General features: G+C 41.4%; 1 protein-coding gene across 1 annotated transcript in view; it reads right to left on the bottom strand.

The window, feature by feature from the left end:
* The window catches only part of LOC135522973 (1-phosphatidylinositol 4,5-bisphosphate phosphodiesterase delta-1-like), a 73,671-nt gene that overhangs the window by 40,330 nt on the left and 12,865 nt on the right, over positions 1-20,476 (bottom strand). The window contains exon 2 of the mRNA XM_064949702.1: positions 11,777-11,935. Coding sequence (XP_064805774.1) covers positions 11,777-11,935 — 159 coding nt within the window. The remainder of the gene's footprint in view (positions 1-11,776; positions 11,936-20,476) is intronic.

The raw sequence follows: 20,476 nt of genomic DNA, 5'->3' as shown, positions 1-20,476 counted from the left end.
CAAGATCAAGCTTCTAGGTTACGGCAGACATTCAATACCCTTCTAGATCAAGATCCCTGTTGCCTAAATAGTTTTTTTATAGTGCGCCACAAGGCACTTCCCGTAATAGCATATACTCCGGTATGGTACAGAAACGGTATGAACAATCGGATACAGCCCTACCTGACCATACATTGATACTGGTTCACAATCTGACTATACATTGATACTGGTTTACAATCACAATCTGACCATACTCGGTGCTGGTGGAGGCAGAGGGACCTCTCACAGAATAGATGTTTGTCTCTGTTTCATGTTTAACTGGATAACATGATCATTTATCAGCATATGTAGAAGCCAGAGGTCTCTTTCTGCAGAGGTCTACATTATGTCTGAACACAGGAACACTGAGAGGTATCAGGATGTTCAGTGTCCAGGGCCCGTATCCACAAAGCATCACAGAGCAGGAGTGATGATCTAGGATCAGTTTGGCCTTTATATCATAATGAATAAGTTTATAAGGACAGGTCCTAGTCCTGGAGACTTGAGATTCACTCAGCTGACTGACTGACTGCTGGATGAACTAATACCACAGAAGTACTCAGCAGAAGATAAGTTGTTGTTTCACACACGAGCAGTCAGCCAAACACACACACAGCAAACAGAAGGTTGTGGCCGGAGAATATACAGTACTTTGAGTTTGGACCAGTAGTTGTTTCAGAATTCCATTTTCACATTTTCAGAGACAGAACAGTGTCCAAGTCATCACACATTCCTTAAATACCAGATGAAATTCAGGGAGAGAAAGAGCATACTGTGTGGTCCTGACCACATTCACTCCCTTGATAATTATCAAGCCTTTCTGTGGAACAAGAACATCCAACACTCTGTGGTGCAACCAAAGGTAGGAGTGAATGGGAAAGGAAGCCAAACCATGTCTGTGTTTACTATGTTAACTTCCCCTTAGAGTTATTCTATGTTCACTATGTTAACTTCCCCTTAGAGTTATTCTGTGTCTGGTAGATGATTGACACAAGAAAAAACTAGATGTGATGAAGTGAAAATCTGCGGCCCGCACCCAACCCTAACCCACTAATATAGAACATGTGCTATAGGCTACAGTCAAAGACTGTGCAGGATTTTGTTGTTGCCTGTTATGACATCTTTCTGCTTATAATCTCCAACATTTTGGTAGGCTATTTTTAGTCAGCTTGTCTATAAGTAGATAAATGTAACTTATCTTCTGTCATTATATGTTGCCCTAGATGACTATATAAAACCTTAACAATGTAATAGATCGATAGAATTAATTCTTTAATCTAGTTGACATCGGTAAAGTTTTCTCTGTCATCTTTTGTGGAACAAAGAAGTTAAAGGACTGGGGAGAAAATACAACAAAGAAGTTAAGGGACTGGGGAGAAAATACAACAAAGAAGTTAAGGGACTGGGGAGAAAATACAGCAAAGAAGTTAAGGGACTGGGGAAAAAATACAACAAAGAAGTTAAGGGACTGGGGAGAAAATACAACAAAGAAGTTAAGGGACTGGGGAGAAAATACAACAAAGAAGTTAAGGGACTTGGGAGAAAATACTACAAAGAAGTTAAGGGACTGGGGAAAAAATACAACAAAGAAGTTAAGGGACTGGGGAGAAAATACAACAAAGAAGTTAAGGGACTGGGGAGAAAATACAACAAAGAATGACATCAGTTTGACCGGTTGTAAGGAAAGCAAAAGCTGTGAAAATGACCCAAATATTTCTGATAAGATTTCAGTTCATCTTCGATGCGAATTTTATGTGGTTGAATCACTATCAGCTTTTATGACAGCACCTCTACACATGGTGCCTAACTGAACATTGCATTCGTTCAAGATGCTGAAAGAAAGACATATCTCCACTCCTGTTCCCAAGTCAAAATGTATCATTTTACTGCAAGCAATGCTTAATATAACGTTGGTTATGTATTTATTATTAAGATTACAGCCCTATTCACACGGGACTAGTATTACTAGAGAACATTCTTTCGCTTTTATTCTGTAAATTGACAGTTATGACAGAAGCCTGGAGTTTTTTTCAGGCAGTAATAGGCTACACTAATAACTCAAGCTTGGTTCTAAAGTTTCTAAACCATACCAAACCATCTTTGGTATAATGTCGCCATAATATTTGAATTGAGGAAGTGTGATCATAATCATTACCATATTTTCCAATCTCACACATAACATAGCCAGCACTGCTATCATCCTCTTCTACTAAATTTGTATTTGTATTTATTATCGATCCGCATTAGCTGCTGCTAAAGCAACATGTCAATACATTCACAGATTTTTACAACACACTGTGTGCCCTCAGGCCCCTACTCCACCACTACCACATATCTACAGTACTAAATCCATGTGTATGTATGTGTCTGCCAATGTTTGTGTTGCTTCACAAAGGTGTTTTTATCTGTATCTGTAATTTTACTGCCTGAGTAATTTACTTGATATGGAATAGAGTTCCATGTAGTCATGGCTCTATGTAGTACTGTGTGCCTCCCATAGTCCGTTCTGGACGGTCTTGTGGGATATGCATGGGTGTCCGAGCTGTGTACCAGTAGTTTAGACAGACAGCTCGGTGCATTCAACATAACAAAATCTCTCATAAATAAAAGTAGTGATGAAGTCCATCTCTCCTCCACTTTCAGCCAGGAGAGATTAACATGCATTTTATTAATATTAGCTCTCTGTGCATCCAAGTGCCAGCCGTGCTGCCCTGTTCTGAGCCAATTTCAATTTTCCTAAGTCCTTTTTTGTGGCACCTGACCACACGACTGAACAGTAGTCAAGGTGCGACAAAACTAGGGCCTGTAGGACCTGTCTTGTTGATAGAGTTGTTAAGAAGGTAGAGCAGCGCTTTATTATAGACAGACTTCTCCTCATCTTAGCTACTACTGCATCAATATGTTTTGACCATGACAGTTTACAATCTAGTGTTACTCCAAGCAGTTTAGCCATCTCAACTTGCTCAATTTCCACATAATTTATTACAAGTTTTAGTTGAGGTTTAGTGAGTGTTTTGTTCCAAATACAATGCTTTTAGTTTTATAAATATTTAGGGCTAGCTTTTTCCTTGCCACCCACTCTGAAACTAACTGCAGCTCTTTGTTGAGTGTTGCAGTCATTTCAGTCGCCGTAGTAGCTGACATGAATAGAGTTGAGTCATCCGAATACATAGTAACTCTGGCTTTTCTCAAAGTCAGTAGCAGGTTGTTAGGAAAATTGAAAAAAGCAAGGGGCCTAGACAGCTACCCTGGGGAATTCCTGATTCTAACTGGATTATATTTGAGAGGCTTCCATTAAAGAACACCCTTTGTCTTCTGTTAGATAAGTAACTCTTTATCCACAATATAGCAGGGGTGTAAAGCCCTAACACATATGTTTTTCCAGCAGTAGACTATGATCAATAATGTCAAAAGCAACGCTGAAGTCTAACACATAACACAGCCAGCACTACTACCATCCTCTTTTACCACTTCACCAAATCTTTTCCAAGCAAACTTTTCTATTCCTCCCATCTCTTTATTTTCAACTCTCCTTCCGCAGCTTTTGTCTTATTGAATTAAACTTCGACAATGTCCTTTTAGCCTCCGTGGATTGACGTGAACTTTTTCTGCCTGTTCCCAAAAGCATTATTTGGCAGTTGGCTGTGTGGGATATTTGTCGCGCGTACAGTGAAGTCCTAAAGTTTAGGCTTATGCACTAATACCAGACAGCCTCAAATAATGAAAGACAAACCTCAATGCAACTACCTCTTCCTATTCTAAACATCTCTCGCCAGCTTTGTATTCATGTTACCTGATGCAATTCCGCTACAATATGATGTTGCATTCTGATGCACATTCAAATGTTAGAAATCAATACTGCAGAGCTCTCCTTGTCCTCTGCCGTGCCCTGATTGTATTACTGCAGATGATATCTGGAAATGTACATGTACGCCTTGGCCCATCTACTGTTAATAGCCCAAATTCTGACTTATGCTCTGATATCTGCTTAACTGATTTCTGCTCTCGTAAAAGCATGAGTTTTCTGCACGTTAACACTAGAAGCTTATTACCTACAATTGATCGATTGAAAGTGTGGATTCACAGCTCCAATCCAGATGTGTTGGTCATTACTGAGACGTGGTTGAGGAAGAGTGTTATGAACACTGATGTTAACCTTTCTGATTATAATCTTTTTCGGCAAGACAGATCTTCCAAAGGTGGTGGAGTGGCAATCTTTACCAAGGAACACCTTCAGTGTTGTTTCCACCAAGTCTGTCCCCAAACAATTTGATTTGCTGGTTTTACCTATTACACTTTCAAATAACTCTTTGTTGACTGTTGCTGGGTGTTATCGTCCTCCATCAGCACAGGCCTGTACCCTACCTGCCCTAAGCTCTCTCCTGGCCCCTTCCACTAAGTCTGAATTTGTCCTGCTAGGTGACATAAACTGGGACATGCTGAAACCACTTGACCAAGTCCTAAAGCAATGGGACTCCCTAAATCTTTCTCAGATTATTACCAAACCAAAAATATGACTCCAAACACCCAGAAATGTCTACTCTTCTTGATGTTATCCTCACAAATAATCCTGATTGGTATCAGTCTGGTGTTTTCTGTAATGACCTTAGTGATCACTGTTTTACAGCCTGTGTTCGTAATGGCTGCCCAGTTAAACTACCTGTCCTGATTTGTCATAGACACTTTGACACACCCTGGTCTGTTTCACCTGTCCTTGTGATTGTCTCCACCCCCTCCAGGTGTCGCCTATTATCCCCGGTGTATTTATCCCTGTGTTTCCTGTCTCTCTGTGCCAGTTCGTCTTGTTTGTCAACCAGCGTTTTTGTGTCCCATCTCCTGCTTTTCCCAGTCTCTCTTGAGACAAAGATAGTGGGGATAAAAAAGTGTTAAGTGAGTGACCAAGCCCTCGTCGCTGCCCTAGCCACTGCCCTAGCCACAGCCCTCGTCATTGCCCTCGTCACAGCCCTCATCACTGCCATAGCCATCTCCAGCCCTACTCTAACCCAACTCCAGCCCTACTCTAACCCATCTCCAACCCTACTCTAACCCATCTCCAACTCTACTCTAACCCATCTCCAACCCTGCTCTAACCCATCTCCAGCCCTACTATAGCATGCCTATCCACAGGAAACAATAGCCTTGCCAGGTCATTCACATGATCACTCCCCTCTGAGCCTCTGCACAGTCTGGGTGTGTGTGGCCACTGGTATGGTCCGGGCTCCAGTGTTTGCTCAGGGAGAGGCCAGAGGTTATCAGGCTCAGCAGGAGCAGCCTTCTCTGGGTTGGGTGGAGTGGATGGAGGGGCCGGCTGGGTTCTGGGCTTGAGCAGATAAACATGAACAGTCCTCTGTCTGGAGATGTCTCAGAGGAAGCCAAGGGTGGACTGGAAAGACACACCAGCACACACACACACACACACACACACACACACACACACACACACACACACACACATACAAACAGACACGCACACACCGGCCTGGACAGTGGAGAGGGAAGTAGTGTGGGAACAGTCAGGATTCACCACTTTGTAACGGCGTTCTTTTGTTGTTGAAGGAGAGTCGGACCGAAATGCAGCGTGTAAGTTACTCATGTTTATTGATGAAGACAAAACGAACGAACTAACACGAATAACTAAATAAATACAAAGAAAACAACAAACAGAACGAAACCTAATACAGCCTGACTGGTGAAACTAGCACAGAGACAGGAACAATCACCCACGAAATGCAAAGCGAAATACAGGCTACCTAAATACGGTTCCCAATCAGCGACAACGAGAAGCACCTGACTCTGATTGAGAACCGCCTCAGGCAGCCAACCTAATTAACCACAACACACACCCCTAATCAACTACAATCCCAAACACTACAAACCCCAAAACGAAAATACAATACATAATAACCCCATGTCACACCCTGGTCTGACTAACTAATAAACTAAAACACACAATACTAAGACCAAGGCGTGACACACTTGTTATTTCCTCCTTGTCTTGGCCAACTAGCTAAACAAACTAACTATCTAGAACACGATCTGTTAATGGTAACTAGCTAAATACACTAACTATCTAGAACACGATATGTTAATGGTAACTAGCTAAACAAACTAACTATCTAGAACACAATCTGTTAATGGTAACTAGCTAAACAAGCTAACTATCTAGAACACAATCTGTTAGTGGTAACTAGCTAAACAAGCTAACTATCTAGAACACAATCTGTTTGTGGTAACGAGCTAAACAAGCTAACTATTCAGCAGACGTCATCATACATCATCAGAGAGCGCAATAGGAAATTGTACGGTCTACACTCGGTTTGTTGTTTACATTAAAACGTTTTCATTAAATCGATTTTAATCCGAACTGAAGTTTTGTTGCTAGGGATTCCACGAAGTGGTTAGCCTTTACGGCTGGGACTGCAAGTTTGTGTTCCTTTTTTAGTGAGGATTCCGCGAGTGCTCGGTAGCTGTACTACAGACACCTGTCATCGTCTTGGGAAAGACTCACTGTTATCTTCTCGAAAAACAACTGGTTGCAGTAAAGAGCCAATCTGGATTCTAAGGAGATCCTGAGGGAATCTAAGAGTACCAACAGCTTTACGCTATGGAGGAACAACATACTCCTTCGTGGAAAGATCTGACCACCTCACAAAATAACTTTAACCCGACAAAAAAAGAACAACAGATTAATCTACAGACACGGACGATTTACTTACCATTGAAGTAGAGGCTAGTGCTCTGGCTGGAATCCATGCAACACTGGAACAGTTGTGTGAGGAGGTAGCAGGGCTGAGGGGGAGTTTGAAGTTCAGCCAGAGTGAAATTCTCACGCTCCAAGGAGAAAACAAGACACTCACAGCCAAGGTAAAAATCCACGATTCCAACATGGATTGTCCACTCAGGGAAAACAGGGTGATGAGGGAGTCGCTACTCGACATACAAAGCCGTAGCATGCGTGAAAATCAGAAAACTAATTCTGGGATTCCTGAGGACGCATACACAGACTTGGAGCTTGGAGCAACAATACCAAGTCCCTGACTGATCATCACAAAATTTGAACACTACCAACAAAAGGAGCTGATCAAAAGCAGAGGAAGGGAGCTTAAAGGGACCAAATTCAGTCTCAATTACCAATTTCCAAAGGAGATAAACGAACGTCGTAAGAGATTGTACCCGGTACAAAGACAACAAAGGACGGATGGTAGGCCTGCCTTTATCATTGTGGACAAACTCTTTATAGATGGACAGCTGTTCCGAGACAGCACCATAACACCGTGGCTGTACTAAATTCTACAGGGACTTCAGGTTATGAAAAAAAGAAAGTATGGGAACTGTAAAAATATCTGAACATTATGAAGTGGAAATGAACATACACGTACTCAATTACATGCTTGCTTACACATACGGACTTATACATACACCTGATCTCGCTCTCTTCTCTCACTCTCTCTTTCTCTCTTTTCTCTTCACTTCTTCGAAAACATTTATACCAATTTATTGAACATACAGGCAACGACCCAATCTAATCATCCTGGTAGGAGACTATGTTAAGTACCTCAATGGACCGTAAAGGCAATCACTCCACAAACTATCATCACGATGCCCTTATGGAAATCACAAATATCATGGACACATTAGAAATAGTGGATATTTGGAGACTAAAAAACCCCGACCTAGAGAGATATACATGGAGGAGACTTAATCAAGCTAGTCGTCTTGACTACTTTCTTGTCTCTTTCTCTCTTGCATTAAAGGTTAAAAAAGTTTTAATAGGAGACAGAATGCGATCAGATCATCATCTGATTGGTCTTCACATAACTCATGGATTTTCGGGGATATTGGAAATTTAATCAAAGTTAACTGGAGGACAATTTATTTTTAACTAAGACAAAAAAATGTATAACTGAATTTTTCCAGTATAATATAGGTTCAGCAAATCCCGTTATTGTTTGGGATACTTTTAAATGTACCTTCAGAGGTCATTCAATTCAATATTCATCAATAATAAAAAAGCAGTTTCTGGCTAAAGAGACAAGACCAACAAGGGAAATCCATGAACTAATAGTAAAGGTAGGGAGCAACAAAACGATACTACAGAGATAAAAAATAAGTTAGAGGAAAAACAAAAAGAACTTGAGTAACTTACTCAAGAACGATCTAATGTAATCTATTGCAAAAATAAAGCAAACTCATTGGAATATGGAGAAAAATGCACAAAATTCTTCCTGAATCTCCAATACAGGAACGCTAACAAAAATAATTTGCAGAAACTCGTCACTGAAGACGGAGTCATCTATGATTCTCTGAATGATATTTTAAAAGAGGAAGCTAATTATTTTAGGCAGATGTTATCTTTTCTGTCTCATTGTCACCCTCTGAATGAAGATTACGGTCAGGAATTCTTTCCAAATAGTATAAAAAAATGGAAAATTAACAAATGTACAGAAAGATCAGTGTGAAGGCCAAATTACAGAGGAAGAACTTCTTGAGCCTATTAATTCCTTTCAGTCTGGAAAAACCCCAGGGCTTGTAGGTATACCGGGGAGGTATATCAAGAATTTTTGATATACTAAAAGCTCTATTGTTAGATTGTTTTAACTATTCCTATAGAAATGGTCGTCTGTCAGGTATACAGCAGGAAGGTCTAATTTCTTTATTATTAAAACAAGACCCAGATGGCAAATATAAAGACCCCCTCCATAATGAATTTCAATACAAAACTTGTAAAAATAGACAAGGTCCTGCAACCATGGAGAGGTAAATACCTGTCTATTTATGGAAAAATTGCCCTGATTAACTCCTTAGTCATATCTCAGTTTACTCACTTATTTATGGCGCTGCCTACTCCTGGTGATTTCTTTTTCAAATCTTATGAGCAAAAAATATTTCGCTTTATCTGGGACGCTAAGCCAGACAAAATAAAACATGCCTATCTATATAATGAATATGAATTGGGTGGGTTGAGATTATTAAATACATAAGCACTAAACCGCTCTCTAAAAGCTTCACTCATTCAAAAGTTGTATTTGAACCCTAAATGGTTCTCAAGTAGATTACTAAGAAAAGCTAATCCATTGTTTAAAAATTGTCTTTTCGCCTTTGTGCAGATTGCCATGTCTCATTTTCGATTAATTGAAAATGATACTTTTTTCAAAGTATCTCTCTGCATTGCAAAGCTAGCTACAATTTCAATTTCAATTTCATCCCCCTGAAAAGATAGAACAAATATTACAACAAATATTATGGCTGAACTCAAATGTGCTGGTTAATAAAATATCTGTATTTATGGGAAAGATGTTTGAAAAGGGTATTTTGTTCTTAAGTGATATTGTAAATTGGAATGGTAGAGTTATGTCCTTCATGGAGGTCTGCTCAATCCGAGAGTACAACCAATTGATTACAGCATTTCCCCCAAAATGGAGGAGGCAGGTGGCAGGGGGAGGGGGTAGGGAACTGGTCTGTCTGCCCAATATAAAGGATCAAAACTGATGGAGGAATAAAAATAGCATAAATAGGAAAGTACACCAGTATACCAACAAAATGTATACCAACAAAATGTTGAATATTTGGGGCAAAAAATCATCGAAGCTCTGCAGATTTTGTTGTGAAGATCCAGAATCAACAGACCATTTATGTTGGTATTGCCCTCAGGTAGCCTGTTTCTGGTCTCAGGTTAAGGAGTGGCTGAAAATGCATAGCATTGATCTAAAATTGACCCTAGAAATAGTACTGTTAGGAGATCTGGAGAGACCGGTTCAGTCAATTACTAATATACTAATACTCTTAGTAAAAGTATTTATCTTCAACTCGCAATCTGTGGATTCTATTCAATTACATATATTGAAAATGTACGTTAAACATCACAGCATAGTTGAAAGATATGTATTAAGTAGAATCCCGAATTGGGTGGCCAGTAGAGATAGATGGGATGGGCTGAGGAAATGGTTGGGATGTGGAATTGGAGACAAATGGGAGTAGAGTTGCTGTGCGGGAGATAGAATGATGGTCAAAGATAAAAGTTTTTTTAAGTCTAAATACAACATAATAAAAAGTACAGTGCCTTGCGAAAGTATTCGGCCCCCTTGAACTTTGCGACCTTTTGCCACATTTCAGGCTTCAAACATAAAGATATAAAACTGTATTTTTTTGTGAAGAATCAACAACAAGTGGGACACAATCATGAAGTGGAATGACATTTATTGGATATTTCAAACTTTTTTAACAAATCAAAAACTGAAAAATTGGGCGTGCATATCGGAAGTAAAGGACAAGCTTGCAGGCTGGGAACTACAGACGGATCTCGACTCGCTCATCGCCCTAACCATTTGGATCGATGGGCGACTACGGGAGGGAAGGAAGGAGAGGAGGTACGATTTCACTCGCCCGCCCAAGCCTCACCTCCGAAGCATTCCGGAAGTCCCCTACGGCTCGGTTGCCGAGAGAACCCGAGGCTACCCGATTTCCCCCGAGAGTCTCCAAAGTCTGCCGATTCACCTCTTCCCTAGCCGATGCAACTAGGCAGAGCTAGGCTGTCCCCAGCCAAACGGCTATACAGGCTTCACAATAAGAGTTGCCTGTATTACTGGTCATTTCGTCTCCACTTGTCCACTTAAAGACAAGGCTCAACGGTAGGAGCAAGTACCTTGGTGGGCCATACAGAGAACTTTTCCTCTCCCCTTACTTGCTCCGCTTTTCATGCCATCTTGCTGTGGGGAAACCAGTTGAAATCTCTCCGGGTACTCATCGACTCTGGGGCCGTTGAGAGCTTTATGGATGCTACCCAGGCGTCCGAGCTGGGAATCCACACTAAAGTAGTGGTATCTAGGGATGTAACACCCAGTCTGACCAGTAGTGGTATCTAGGGATGTAACACCCAGTCTGACCAGTAGTGTTATCCAGGGATGTAACCCCCAGCCTGACCAGTAGTGGTATCTAGGGATGTAACCCCCAGCCTGACCAGTAGTGGTATCTAGGGATGTAACCCCCAGTCTGACCAGTAGTGGTATCTAGGGATGTAACCCCCAGCCTGACCAGTAGTGGTATCTAGGGATGTAACCCCCAGCCTGACCAGTAGTGGTATCTAGGGATGTAACCCCCAGCCTGACCAGTAGTGTTATCCAGGGATGTAACCCCAGCCTGACCAGTAGTGTTATCCAGGGATGTAACCCCCAGCCTGACCAGTAGTGGTATCCAGGGATGTAACCCCCAGCCTGACCAGTAGTGTTATCCAGGGATGTAACCCCCAGCCTGACCAGTAGTGGTATCTAGGGATGTAACCCCCAGCCTGACCAGTAGTGGTATCTAGGGATGTAACCCCCAGCCTGACCAGTAGTGGTATCTAGGGATGTAACCCCCAGTCTGACCAGTAGTGGTATCTAGGGATGTAACCCCCAGCCTGACCAGTAGTGGTATCTAGGGATGTAACCCCCAGCCTGACCAGTAGTGGTATCCAGGGATGTAACCCCAGCCTGACCAGTAGTGTTATCCAGGGATGTAACCCCAGCCTGACCAGTAGTGTTATCCAGGGATGTAACCCCAGCCTGACCAGTAGTGTTATCCAGGGATGTAACCCCCAGCCTGACCAGTAGTGTTATCCAGGGATGTAACCCCCAGCCTGACCAGTAGTGGTATCCAGGGCTTTGTTGTTTCATAACATAATGGAGGTAAATGTGTTTGAGGCCCATCAATGGGCGACCTTTAATTCAGTTGTAGATGTTGATGTGGATGAATGATACAGTAACAGTGCAGTACTCACAGGTCTGTTTTCTCTTGAAGATCCTGTGTGACTCATGCCATATGGTCGCGTTGTCATCATGCAGCTTGTACATTCGGTCCTTTTTCCAAGAGGAAGACTTTACTTTCATCAGCTTTCCCCCCACCAGCAGGAACTGAAGGTCCACATCGCCCTCTAAACCTAGTGGGGTCACACAGAGGTTAGAGGTCAGGCAGACATTAACCGTCACATAAAAGAGCTGCATCATTTGGCTCCCAAACGGCTCTTCATTCAAAATGCTTGAAAATCGACCTAGAACCAAAAATGGTTGATAAGGTTGTTAAGTTTGTTGTGGGTGTTATGGTTGTTAAGGTTGTCATGGTTGTTATGGGTGTTATGGTTGTTATGGTTGTCATGGTTGTTAAAGGTGTTATGGGTTTATGGTTGTTCTGGGTGTTGTGGTTGTTATGGGTGTCATGGTTGTTATGGTTGTTAAGGTGTTATGGGGTTTGTGGTTGTTCTGGGTGTTGTGGTTGTTCTGGGTGTTGTGGTTGTTATGGGTGTCATGGTTGTTATGGGTGTAATGGTTGTTAAGGTGTTATGGGTGTTACAGAAGAAGATCTTCAAAGGTAAGGCATGAATTATATCGTTATTTCTGAGTTTTATGTCGCACCTGGCTCGTTGAAATCTGTGTTTGTATGCGGGGTGCTGTCTTCAGATAATCGCATGGTCTGCTTCCCCGTAAAGCCTTTTTGAAATCTGACACTGCGGCTTGGTTAAGCTTTGTTTTGATGTATTATACATGTATGTTTTGTGAATTGTTATTATGAGTATTTCTGTTTTTCTATTTGTTGCCCTGCAATTTCACTGGATTTTGTCAAATCAATTCCGTTACTGGGATCTTTTTAAGGTTGTTATGGGTGTTGTGGTTGTTATGGTTATTATAGTGCTATGGGTGTTATAGTGTTATGGTTGTTGTGGTGTTATGGGTGTTATAGTGTTATGGGTGTTATGGGTGTTATAGTGTTATGGGTGTTATGGGTGTTATAGTGTTATGGGTGTTTTGTTGTTATGGTTGTTATGGGTGTTTTGTTGTTATGGTTGTTGTGGGTGTTATAGTGTTATGGTTGTTGTGTGTGTTGTGGTTGTTATGGGTGTTAAGGGTGTTATAGTGTTATGGTTGTTAATGTTGGTATGGTTGTTATGGTAGTTATGGGTGTTATGGGTGTTATAGTGTTATGGTTGTTAATGTTGTTATGGTTGTTATGGGTGTTATGGTTGTTATGGGTGTTATGGTTGTTATGGGTGTTATAGTGTTATGGTTGTTATTGGTGTTATGGTTGTTATAGTGTTATGGTTGTTAATGTTGCTATGGTTGTTATGGGTGTTATGGTTGTTATGGGTGTTATTGGTGTTATAGTGTTATTATTGTTATGGGTGTTATAGTGGTATGGTTGTTAATGTTGTTATGGTTGTTATGGTTGTTATGGGTGTTATGGTTGTTATGGGTGTTATTGGTGTTATAGTGCTATGGTTGTTATGGGTGTTATTTATGTTATGGTTGTTATGGGTGTTATAGTGTTATGGTTGTTAATGTTGTTATGGTTGTTATGTTTGTTAATGTTGTTATGAGTGTTATGGTTGTTATGGGTGCTATGGGTGTTATAGTGTTATGATTGTTGTGGTTGTTGTGGTTATTATGGTGTTATGGGTGTTATAGTGTTATGGTTGTTGTGGTTGTTATGGTGTTATGGTGTTATGGTTGTTGTGTGTGTTGTGGTTGTTATGGTGTTAAAGTCTTATGGTTGTTGTGGTGTTAAGGGGTTATGGTTGTTGTGGTGTTATGGTGTTAACGAGCTGGTCTCGTTAGTTTTTGCTTTTTTTTATTACCAAGATGTATTTAAACAGCAATGGATATGCAACAAAGGGTATGCACACTATTCATAACTTTTAGTCTGAAGTGATGCACGATCCAGTCATCATGCACTGTTAGAATGACCGTTTCTAAAGGCTTTCCCAAGAAACCTTGGGAAACAATGAAATGTTGACTGCAGAGTAGGTCTGTCTGGCAGAATGATATCATAGTGATTTGTATCAATCGCGGGGTAATTGTTTTGTAAACTCCGCCACCACATGTAGTGTACACTAACACCACTATCCAAACACAATGGTCTCTTGCTAGGCGTTAATTGAATTAAAGGACAAAATATAATTGTTTATTGTTCCCAGACCTCAAAAGTGGTCTCCTGATTTGGTTTAAGAATTGTTGTGAACTTAGAATAATGTAGCTTTTCTATTAACAACATGTGATTTTGAGAGTGAACCTGAAAAAAAACAAGAAAACTGGGAAAAATAAAACCGTGAAAATTGAATATACCAAAAGTTAATCTTAAAACTGATCTTATGGGCCCTACAACTGTAAGGTGATTGTACAAAATAAATAACAATAACACCCTTTTGAGAATTTCCCCCTCCAAACAATCAATGCAAATATGATATTGTCAAGTTAAAATGTCATTATTTGTGTATGGAGGGTATGTCATTATAGAATGTAGGATACCTGTTTGGGAGGGTAAATGTCAAAGGGAATCCCAAACACGAGCTGCCCAGTGACACAAGGCTGCAAGACGAGCTAAATTACTTCTATGCACCCTTTGAGGCAAGCAACACTGAAGCATGCATGAGAGCAGCACGAATCTGTAATAGCTATCTGTTTCAAGCAGACCACCATAGTCCCTGTGCCCAAGAATGCCAAGGGAACCTGCCTAAAGGACTACTGACCCGAAGCACTCACATCTGTAGCCATGAAGTGCTTTGAAAGGCTGGTCATGGCTCACATCAACTCCACCATCCCAGCCACCCGAGACCCATTCCAATTTTCATGACACCCCAACAGATCCATAGAGGACACAATCTCTATTGCACTCCACACTGCACTTTCCCACCTGGACGAAAGGAACACCTATGTGAGAATGCTGTTCATGCTGTTGTACAGCTCAGCGTACAACACCATTATCCCATCCAAGCTCGTCACCAAGGTTAGGACTCTGGGTCTGAACACCTCCCTCTGCAACTGGATTCTGGACTTTCTGACGTGATGACCCAAGGTGGTGAGGGTAGGCAAAATCTCCGCCAAAACACTGATCCTCAACATGGGGGCCCCTCAGGGCACGTGCTTAGTCCCCTCCTGTACTGTCTGTTCATCCACCACTGTGTGGCCAAGCACAACTCCAAAACCATCATTAAGTTTGCAGACGACACAAAGGTGGTAGGCATGATCATCGACAACGATGAGACAGCTAAAGTGAGGAGGTCAGAGACCTGGCAGTGTGGTGCCAGGACAACAACCTCTCCCTCAATGTGATCAAGACAAAACAGATGCTCGTGGACTACAGGAAAAGTATGGTTGAGCAGGCCCGAACCACTAACATTATAAACACAATCCTAACCTCTACCATTAAAAACACAATCCTAACCTCTACCATTAAAAACACAATCCTAACCTCTACCATTATAAACACAATCCTAACTACTACCATTATAAACACAATCCTAACTACTACCATTATAAACACAATACTAACCTCTACCATTAAAAACACAATCCTAACCACTACCATTATAAACATAATCCTAACCTCTACCATTAAAAACACAATCCTAACTACTACCATTATAAACACAATACTAACCTCTACCATTAAAAACACAATCCTAACCACTACCATTATAAACATAATCCTAACCTCTACCATTAAAAACACAATCCTAACCTCTAACAATATAAACACAATCCTAACCTCTACCATTATAAACACAATCCTAACCACTACCATTATAAACCCAATCCTAACCTCTAACATTATAAACACAGTCCTAACCTCTTAACATTATAAACACAATCCTAACCACTACCATTATAAACACAATCCTAACCTCTACCATTATAAACACAATCCTAACCTCTACCATTAAAAACACAACCCTAACTTCTACCATTATAAACACAATCCTAACCTCTACCATTATAAACACAATCCCAACCTCTACCATTATAAACACATTCCTAACCTCTAACATTATAAACACAATCCTAACCTCTACCATTATAAACACAATCCTAACCTCTAACATTATAAGCACAGTCCTAACCACTACCACTATAAACACAATATAAACATCTACCACTATAAACACAATCCTAACCTCTACCATTATAAACACAATCCTAACCACTACCATTATAAACACAATCCTAACCACTACCATTATAAACACAATCCTAACCTCTAACATTACAAACACAATCCAAACCTCTACCATTATAAACACAATCCTAACCACTACCATTATAAACACAATCCTAACCTCTAACCTTATAAACACAATCCGAACCTCTACCATTATAATCACAATATAAACATCTACCATTATAAACACAATCCTAACCACTACCATTATAAACACAATCTTAACCTCTACCATTATAAACACAATCCTAACCTCTACCATTATAAACACAATCCTAACCACTACCAATATAAACACAATCCTAACCACTACCAATATAAACACAATCCTAACCTCTAACATTATAAACACAATCCAACCCTCTACCATTAAAAACACAATCCTAACCACTATCATTATAAACACAATCCTAACCACTACCATTATAAACCCAATCCTAACCTCTAACATTATAAACACAGTCCTAACCTCTTAACATTATAAACACAATCCTAACCACTACCATTATAAACACAATCCTAACCTCTACCATTATAAACACAATCCTAACCTCTAACATTATAAACACAATCCTAACCACTACCATTATAAACACAATCCTAACCACTACCATTATAAACACAATCCTAACCACTATCATTATAAACACAATCCTAACCACTACCATTATAAACACAATCCTAACCTCTAACATTATAAACACAATCCTAAACTCTAACATTATAAACACAATCCTAACCACTATCATCATAAACACAATCCTAACCTCTAACATTATAAACACAATCCTAACCACTATCATTATAAACACAATCCTAACCACTACCATTATAAACACAATCCTAACCTCTAACATTATAAACACAATCCTAACTTCTAACATTATAAACACAATCCTAACCTGTAACATTATAAACACAATCCTAACCACTACCATTATAAACACAATCCTAACCACTACCATTATAAACACAATCTGAACCTCTACCATTATAATCACAATCCTAACCTCTACCATTGTAAATATGACCTGATCAGTTTATATGGGACAGATTTCCCATTGGTTTTCCTTTACTTTTAGCAGTGGATAGTTTCTGTTCCTGTCTTTAAGCTGACTAATCCGTTTCCAGTGAGACATGGAAACTCAGAGAGACATGCTCTTTAAAAACAGACTCTTTATCCATCCACTATACCAACCTCTAACCAATATAAACACCAGCTAATAACAGTCAGTCAGTCTGCCAGCCAGTTAGCCAGGCTGTCGGTCGGCCAGTCAATCAGCCAGCCAGTCAGTCAATCGGTCAGCCAGTCAGTCAGTCAGCCAATCGGTCAGTCAGCCAGTCGGTCAGTAATCCAGTCAGCCAGTTGTTTTGTCGGTCAGTCATCCAGGCAGCCAGTCGTTTAGTCGGTCAGTCAGTCAGCCAGCCAGTCAGTCAATCGGTCAGCCAGTCAGTCAGTCAGCCAATCGGTCAGTCAGCCAGTCGGTCAGTAATCCAGTCAGCCAGTTGTTTTGTCGGTCAGTCATCCAGGCAGCCAGTCGTTTAGTCGGTCAGTCAGTCAGCCAGCCAGTCAGTCAATCGGTCAGCCAGTCAGTCAGTCAGCCAATCGGTCAGTCAGCCAGTCGGTCAGTAATCCAGTCAGCCAGTTGTTTTGTCGGTCAGTCATCCAGGCAGCCAGTCATTTAGTCGGTCAGTCAGTCAGCCAGTCAGTCAGTCAGTCCGTGTGTCTGTACCCATGTTTGGGTGTAATGAAACACTGCAGTATTTTTAATTAAAACAGTATTTACATCTGCAGTAGTAACGGTTGGGCTAGTCTGGGGCTTCACAACCCGCATTTAAAGGGGCAATCTACAATTTTACATCCATTCTTAGCTTATAAATAAAAAATATACACCAACTGATTCCTGAAATATATAACTTATAAATGCCTCATGAACTTAGTTCAACTGTCACACTCCATGAGAACCCAGAATATAAGCTTGTTTTACTCCAATGTTTGTAAACAAAGTACATGTAAACAAACACTGTACAGCCTCAAAGCATGTTTAAAAAGATCCTGTTCCTGTAATATCATGGATGGCCAATCCTTGCATCCATAGCTTTGTTTATGAATTTGAGAGTGATTACCTTTCTCCAGCCCTCAGCTTTTTACACGCTCTGTTAATGTTTCAATTGCTGATTGCTGCTTTATTGTAAATAATGTAAACAAGGCACCTTTTATACACACAGCCCAACCTGAACACATCTTACCCTGAACATATCCTAACATGAATGCAGCCCAACATGAACACAGCCCAACCTGAACACATCTTACCCTGAACATATCCGAACATGAATGCAGCCCAACATGAACACAGCCCAACATGAACACAACCCAACCTGAACACAGCCCAACATGAACACGGGTCAACATGAACACGGGTCAACGTGAACACGGTCCAACGTGAACACGGGTCAACGTGAACACGGGTCAACATGAACACGGGTCAATTCTGAACACGGGTCAACATGAACACGGGTCAACGTGAACATCGGTCAACGTGAACACAGCCCAACGTGAACATCGGTCAACGTGAACACAGCCCAACGTGAACATCGGTCAACGTGAACACGGGTCAACGTGAACACAGGTCAACGTGAACACAGGTCAACGTGAACACGGGAAAACGTGAACACGGGTCAACGTGAACACGGCCCAACGTGAACATCGGTCAACAGGAACACGTGTCAACGTGAACACAGCCCAACGTGAACACAGCCCAACGTGAACACAGCCCAACCCGAACACAGCCCAACGTGAACACAGCCCAACGTGAACACAGCCCAACGTGAACACAGCCCAACGTGAACACAGCCCAACCTGAACACAGCCCAACATGAACACAGCCCAACATGAACACAGCCCAACGTGAACACAGCCCAACCTGAACACAGCCCAACATGAACACAACCCAACCTGAACAGCCCAACCTGAGTGCGCTACAGTGGAAGGTGGTGGAAGGAAAGAGATGACTGCAGGGTGGTGGTAGGAAAGAGATGACTGCAAGGTGGTGGTAGGAAAGAGATGACTGCAAGGTGGTGGTAGGACAGAGATGACTGCAGGGTGGTGGTAGGAAAGAGAGGACTGCAGGGTGGTGGTAGGAAAGAGATGACTGCAAGGTGGTGGTAGGAAAGAGATGACTGCAAGGTGGTGGTAGGAAAGAGAGGACTGCAAGGTGGTGGTAGGAAAGAGAGGACTGCAAGGTGGTGGTAGGAAAGAGAGGACTGCAAGGTGGTGGTAGGAAAGAGATGACTGCAGGGTGGTGGTAGGAAAGAGAGGACTGCAAGGTGGTGGTAGGAAAGAGAGGACTGCAAGGTGGTGGTAGGAAAGAGAGGACTGCAGGGTGGTGGTAGGAAAGAGATGACTGCAAGGTTGTGGTAGGAAAGAGATGACTGCAAGGTGGTGGTAGGAAAGAGAGGACTGCAAGGTGGTGGTAGGAAAGAGAGGACTGCAGGGTGGTGGTAGGAAAGAGATGACTGCAAGGTGGTGGTAGGACAGAGATGACTGCAAGGTGGTGGTAGGACAGAGAGGACTGCAAGGTTGTGGAAGGAAAGAGATGATTGCAGGGTGGTGGTAGGAAAGAGAGGACTGCAGGGTGGTGGTAGGAAAGAGATGACTCTGGCAAAGATGTTTTACATCTTCATAAAACATTTTTCATTTTCTTCAACAAAGAATGTTTGCAGGAAAAAGAGAAATTCAGCAAAGATAGAAAAACCTGTCAGTAACAGCAACATGAAGAACCCTTAGATGTAAACCAGTGTTGTTCTCATAGTTGATCTGTTGGCTGTTTCTATATAAACCACAGGCTGACCAGCAGCACCGCAGAGATGAGTGTGTTTTCCTGACAAGTGTTGGAGGGAAAATAAAGCATTCCACATTCTAACCCCAACGCCAAACCAGATGTAGATGTTACTGTGAAAAGTTGAAAAGTTTTACAACGTCCTAGTGCTTTGTGCCAGACAGAATTTACAAAGTGCTCCCTTGATGATTAAACAGCTCCATAACAATCACATATTGCATTCTGGGAGCTCAACAGCCACACCACAGTCGTCTAAACATTGTTTACAACAGTTACAGTATAAAGACAACCTATAGGCATATTGTAACTGGGACTGAAAGGACATCCAACCTTTATTGAAGATTTAGATGAGCAGGGCTCCCATGCAAAAGACACATGGTCTCAATGGGACTTCCTATGTAAATAAAGACACATGGTCTCAATGGGACTTCCTTTGTAAATAAAGACACATGGTCTCAATGGGACTTCCAATGTAAATAAAGACACATGGTCTCAATGGGACTTCCTATGTAAATAAAGACACATGGTCTCAATGGGACTTCCTATGTAAAAAAAGACACATGGTCTTCCTATGTAAATAAAGACACATGGTCTCACTGGGACTTCCTGTGTAAATAAAGAGATCTAGTTTCCATGGGACTTCCTGTGTAAAT

Source organism: Oncorhynchus masou, chromosome 30 (genome assembly GCF_036934945.1).
Source record: "Oncorhynchus masou masou isolate Uvic2021 chromosome 30, UVic_Omas_1.1, whole genome shotgun sequence".
In the NCBI taxonomy this organism is placed as follows: Eukaryota; Metazoa; Chordata; class Actinopteri; order Salmoniformes; family Salmonidae; genus Oncorhynchus; species Oncorhynchus masou.
This window is presented reverse-complemented; position numbering and strand designations above follow the sequence as displayed.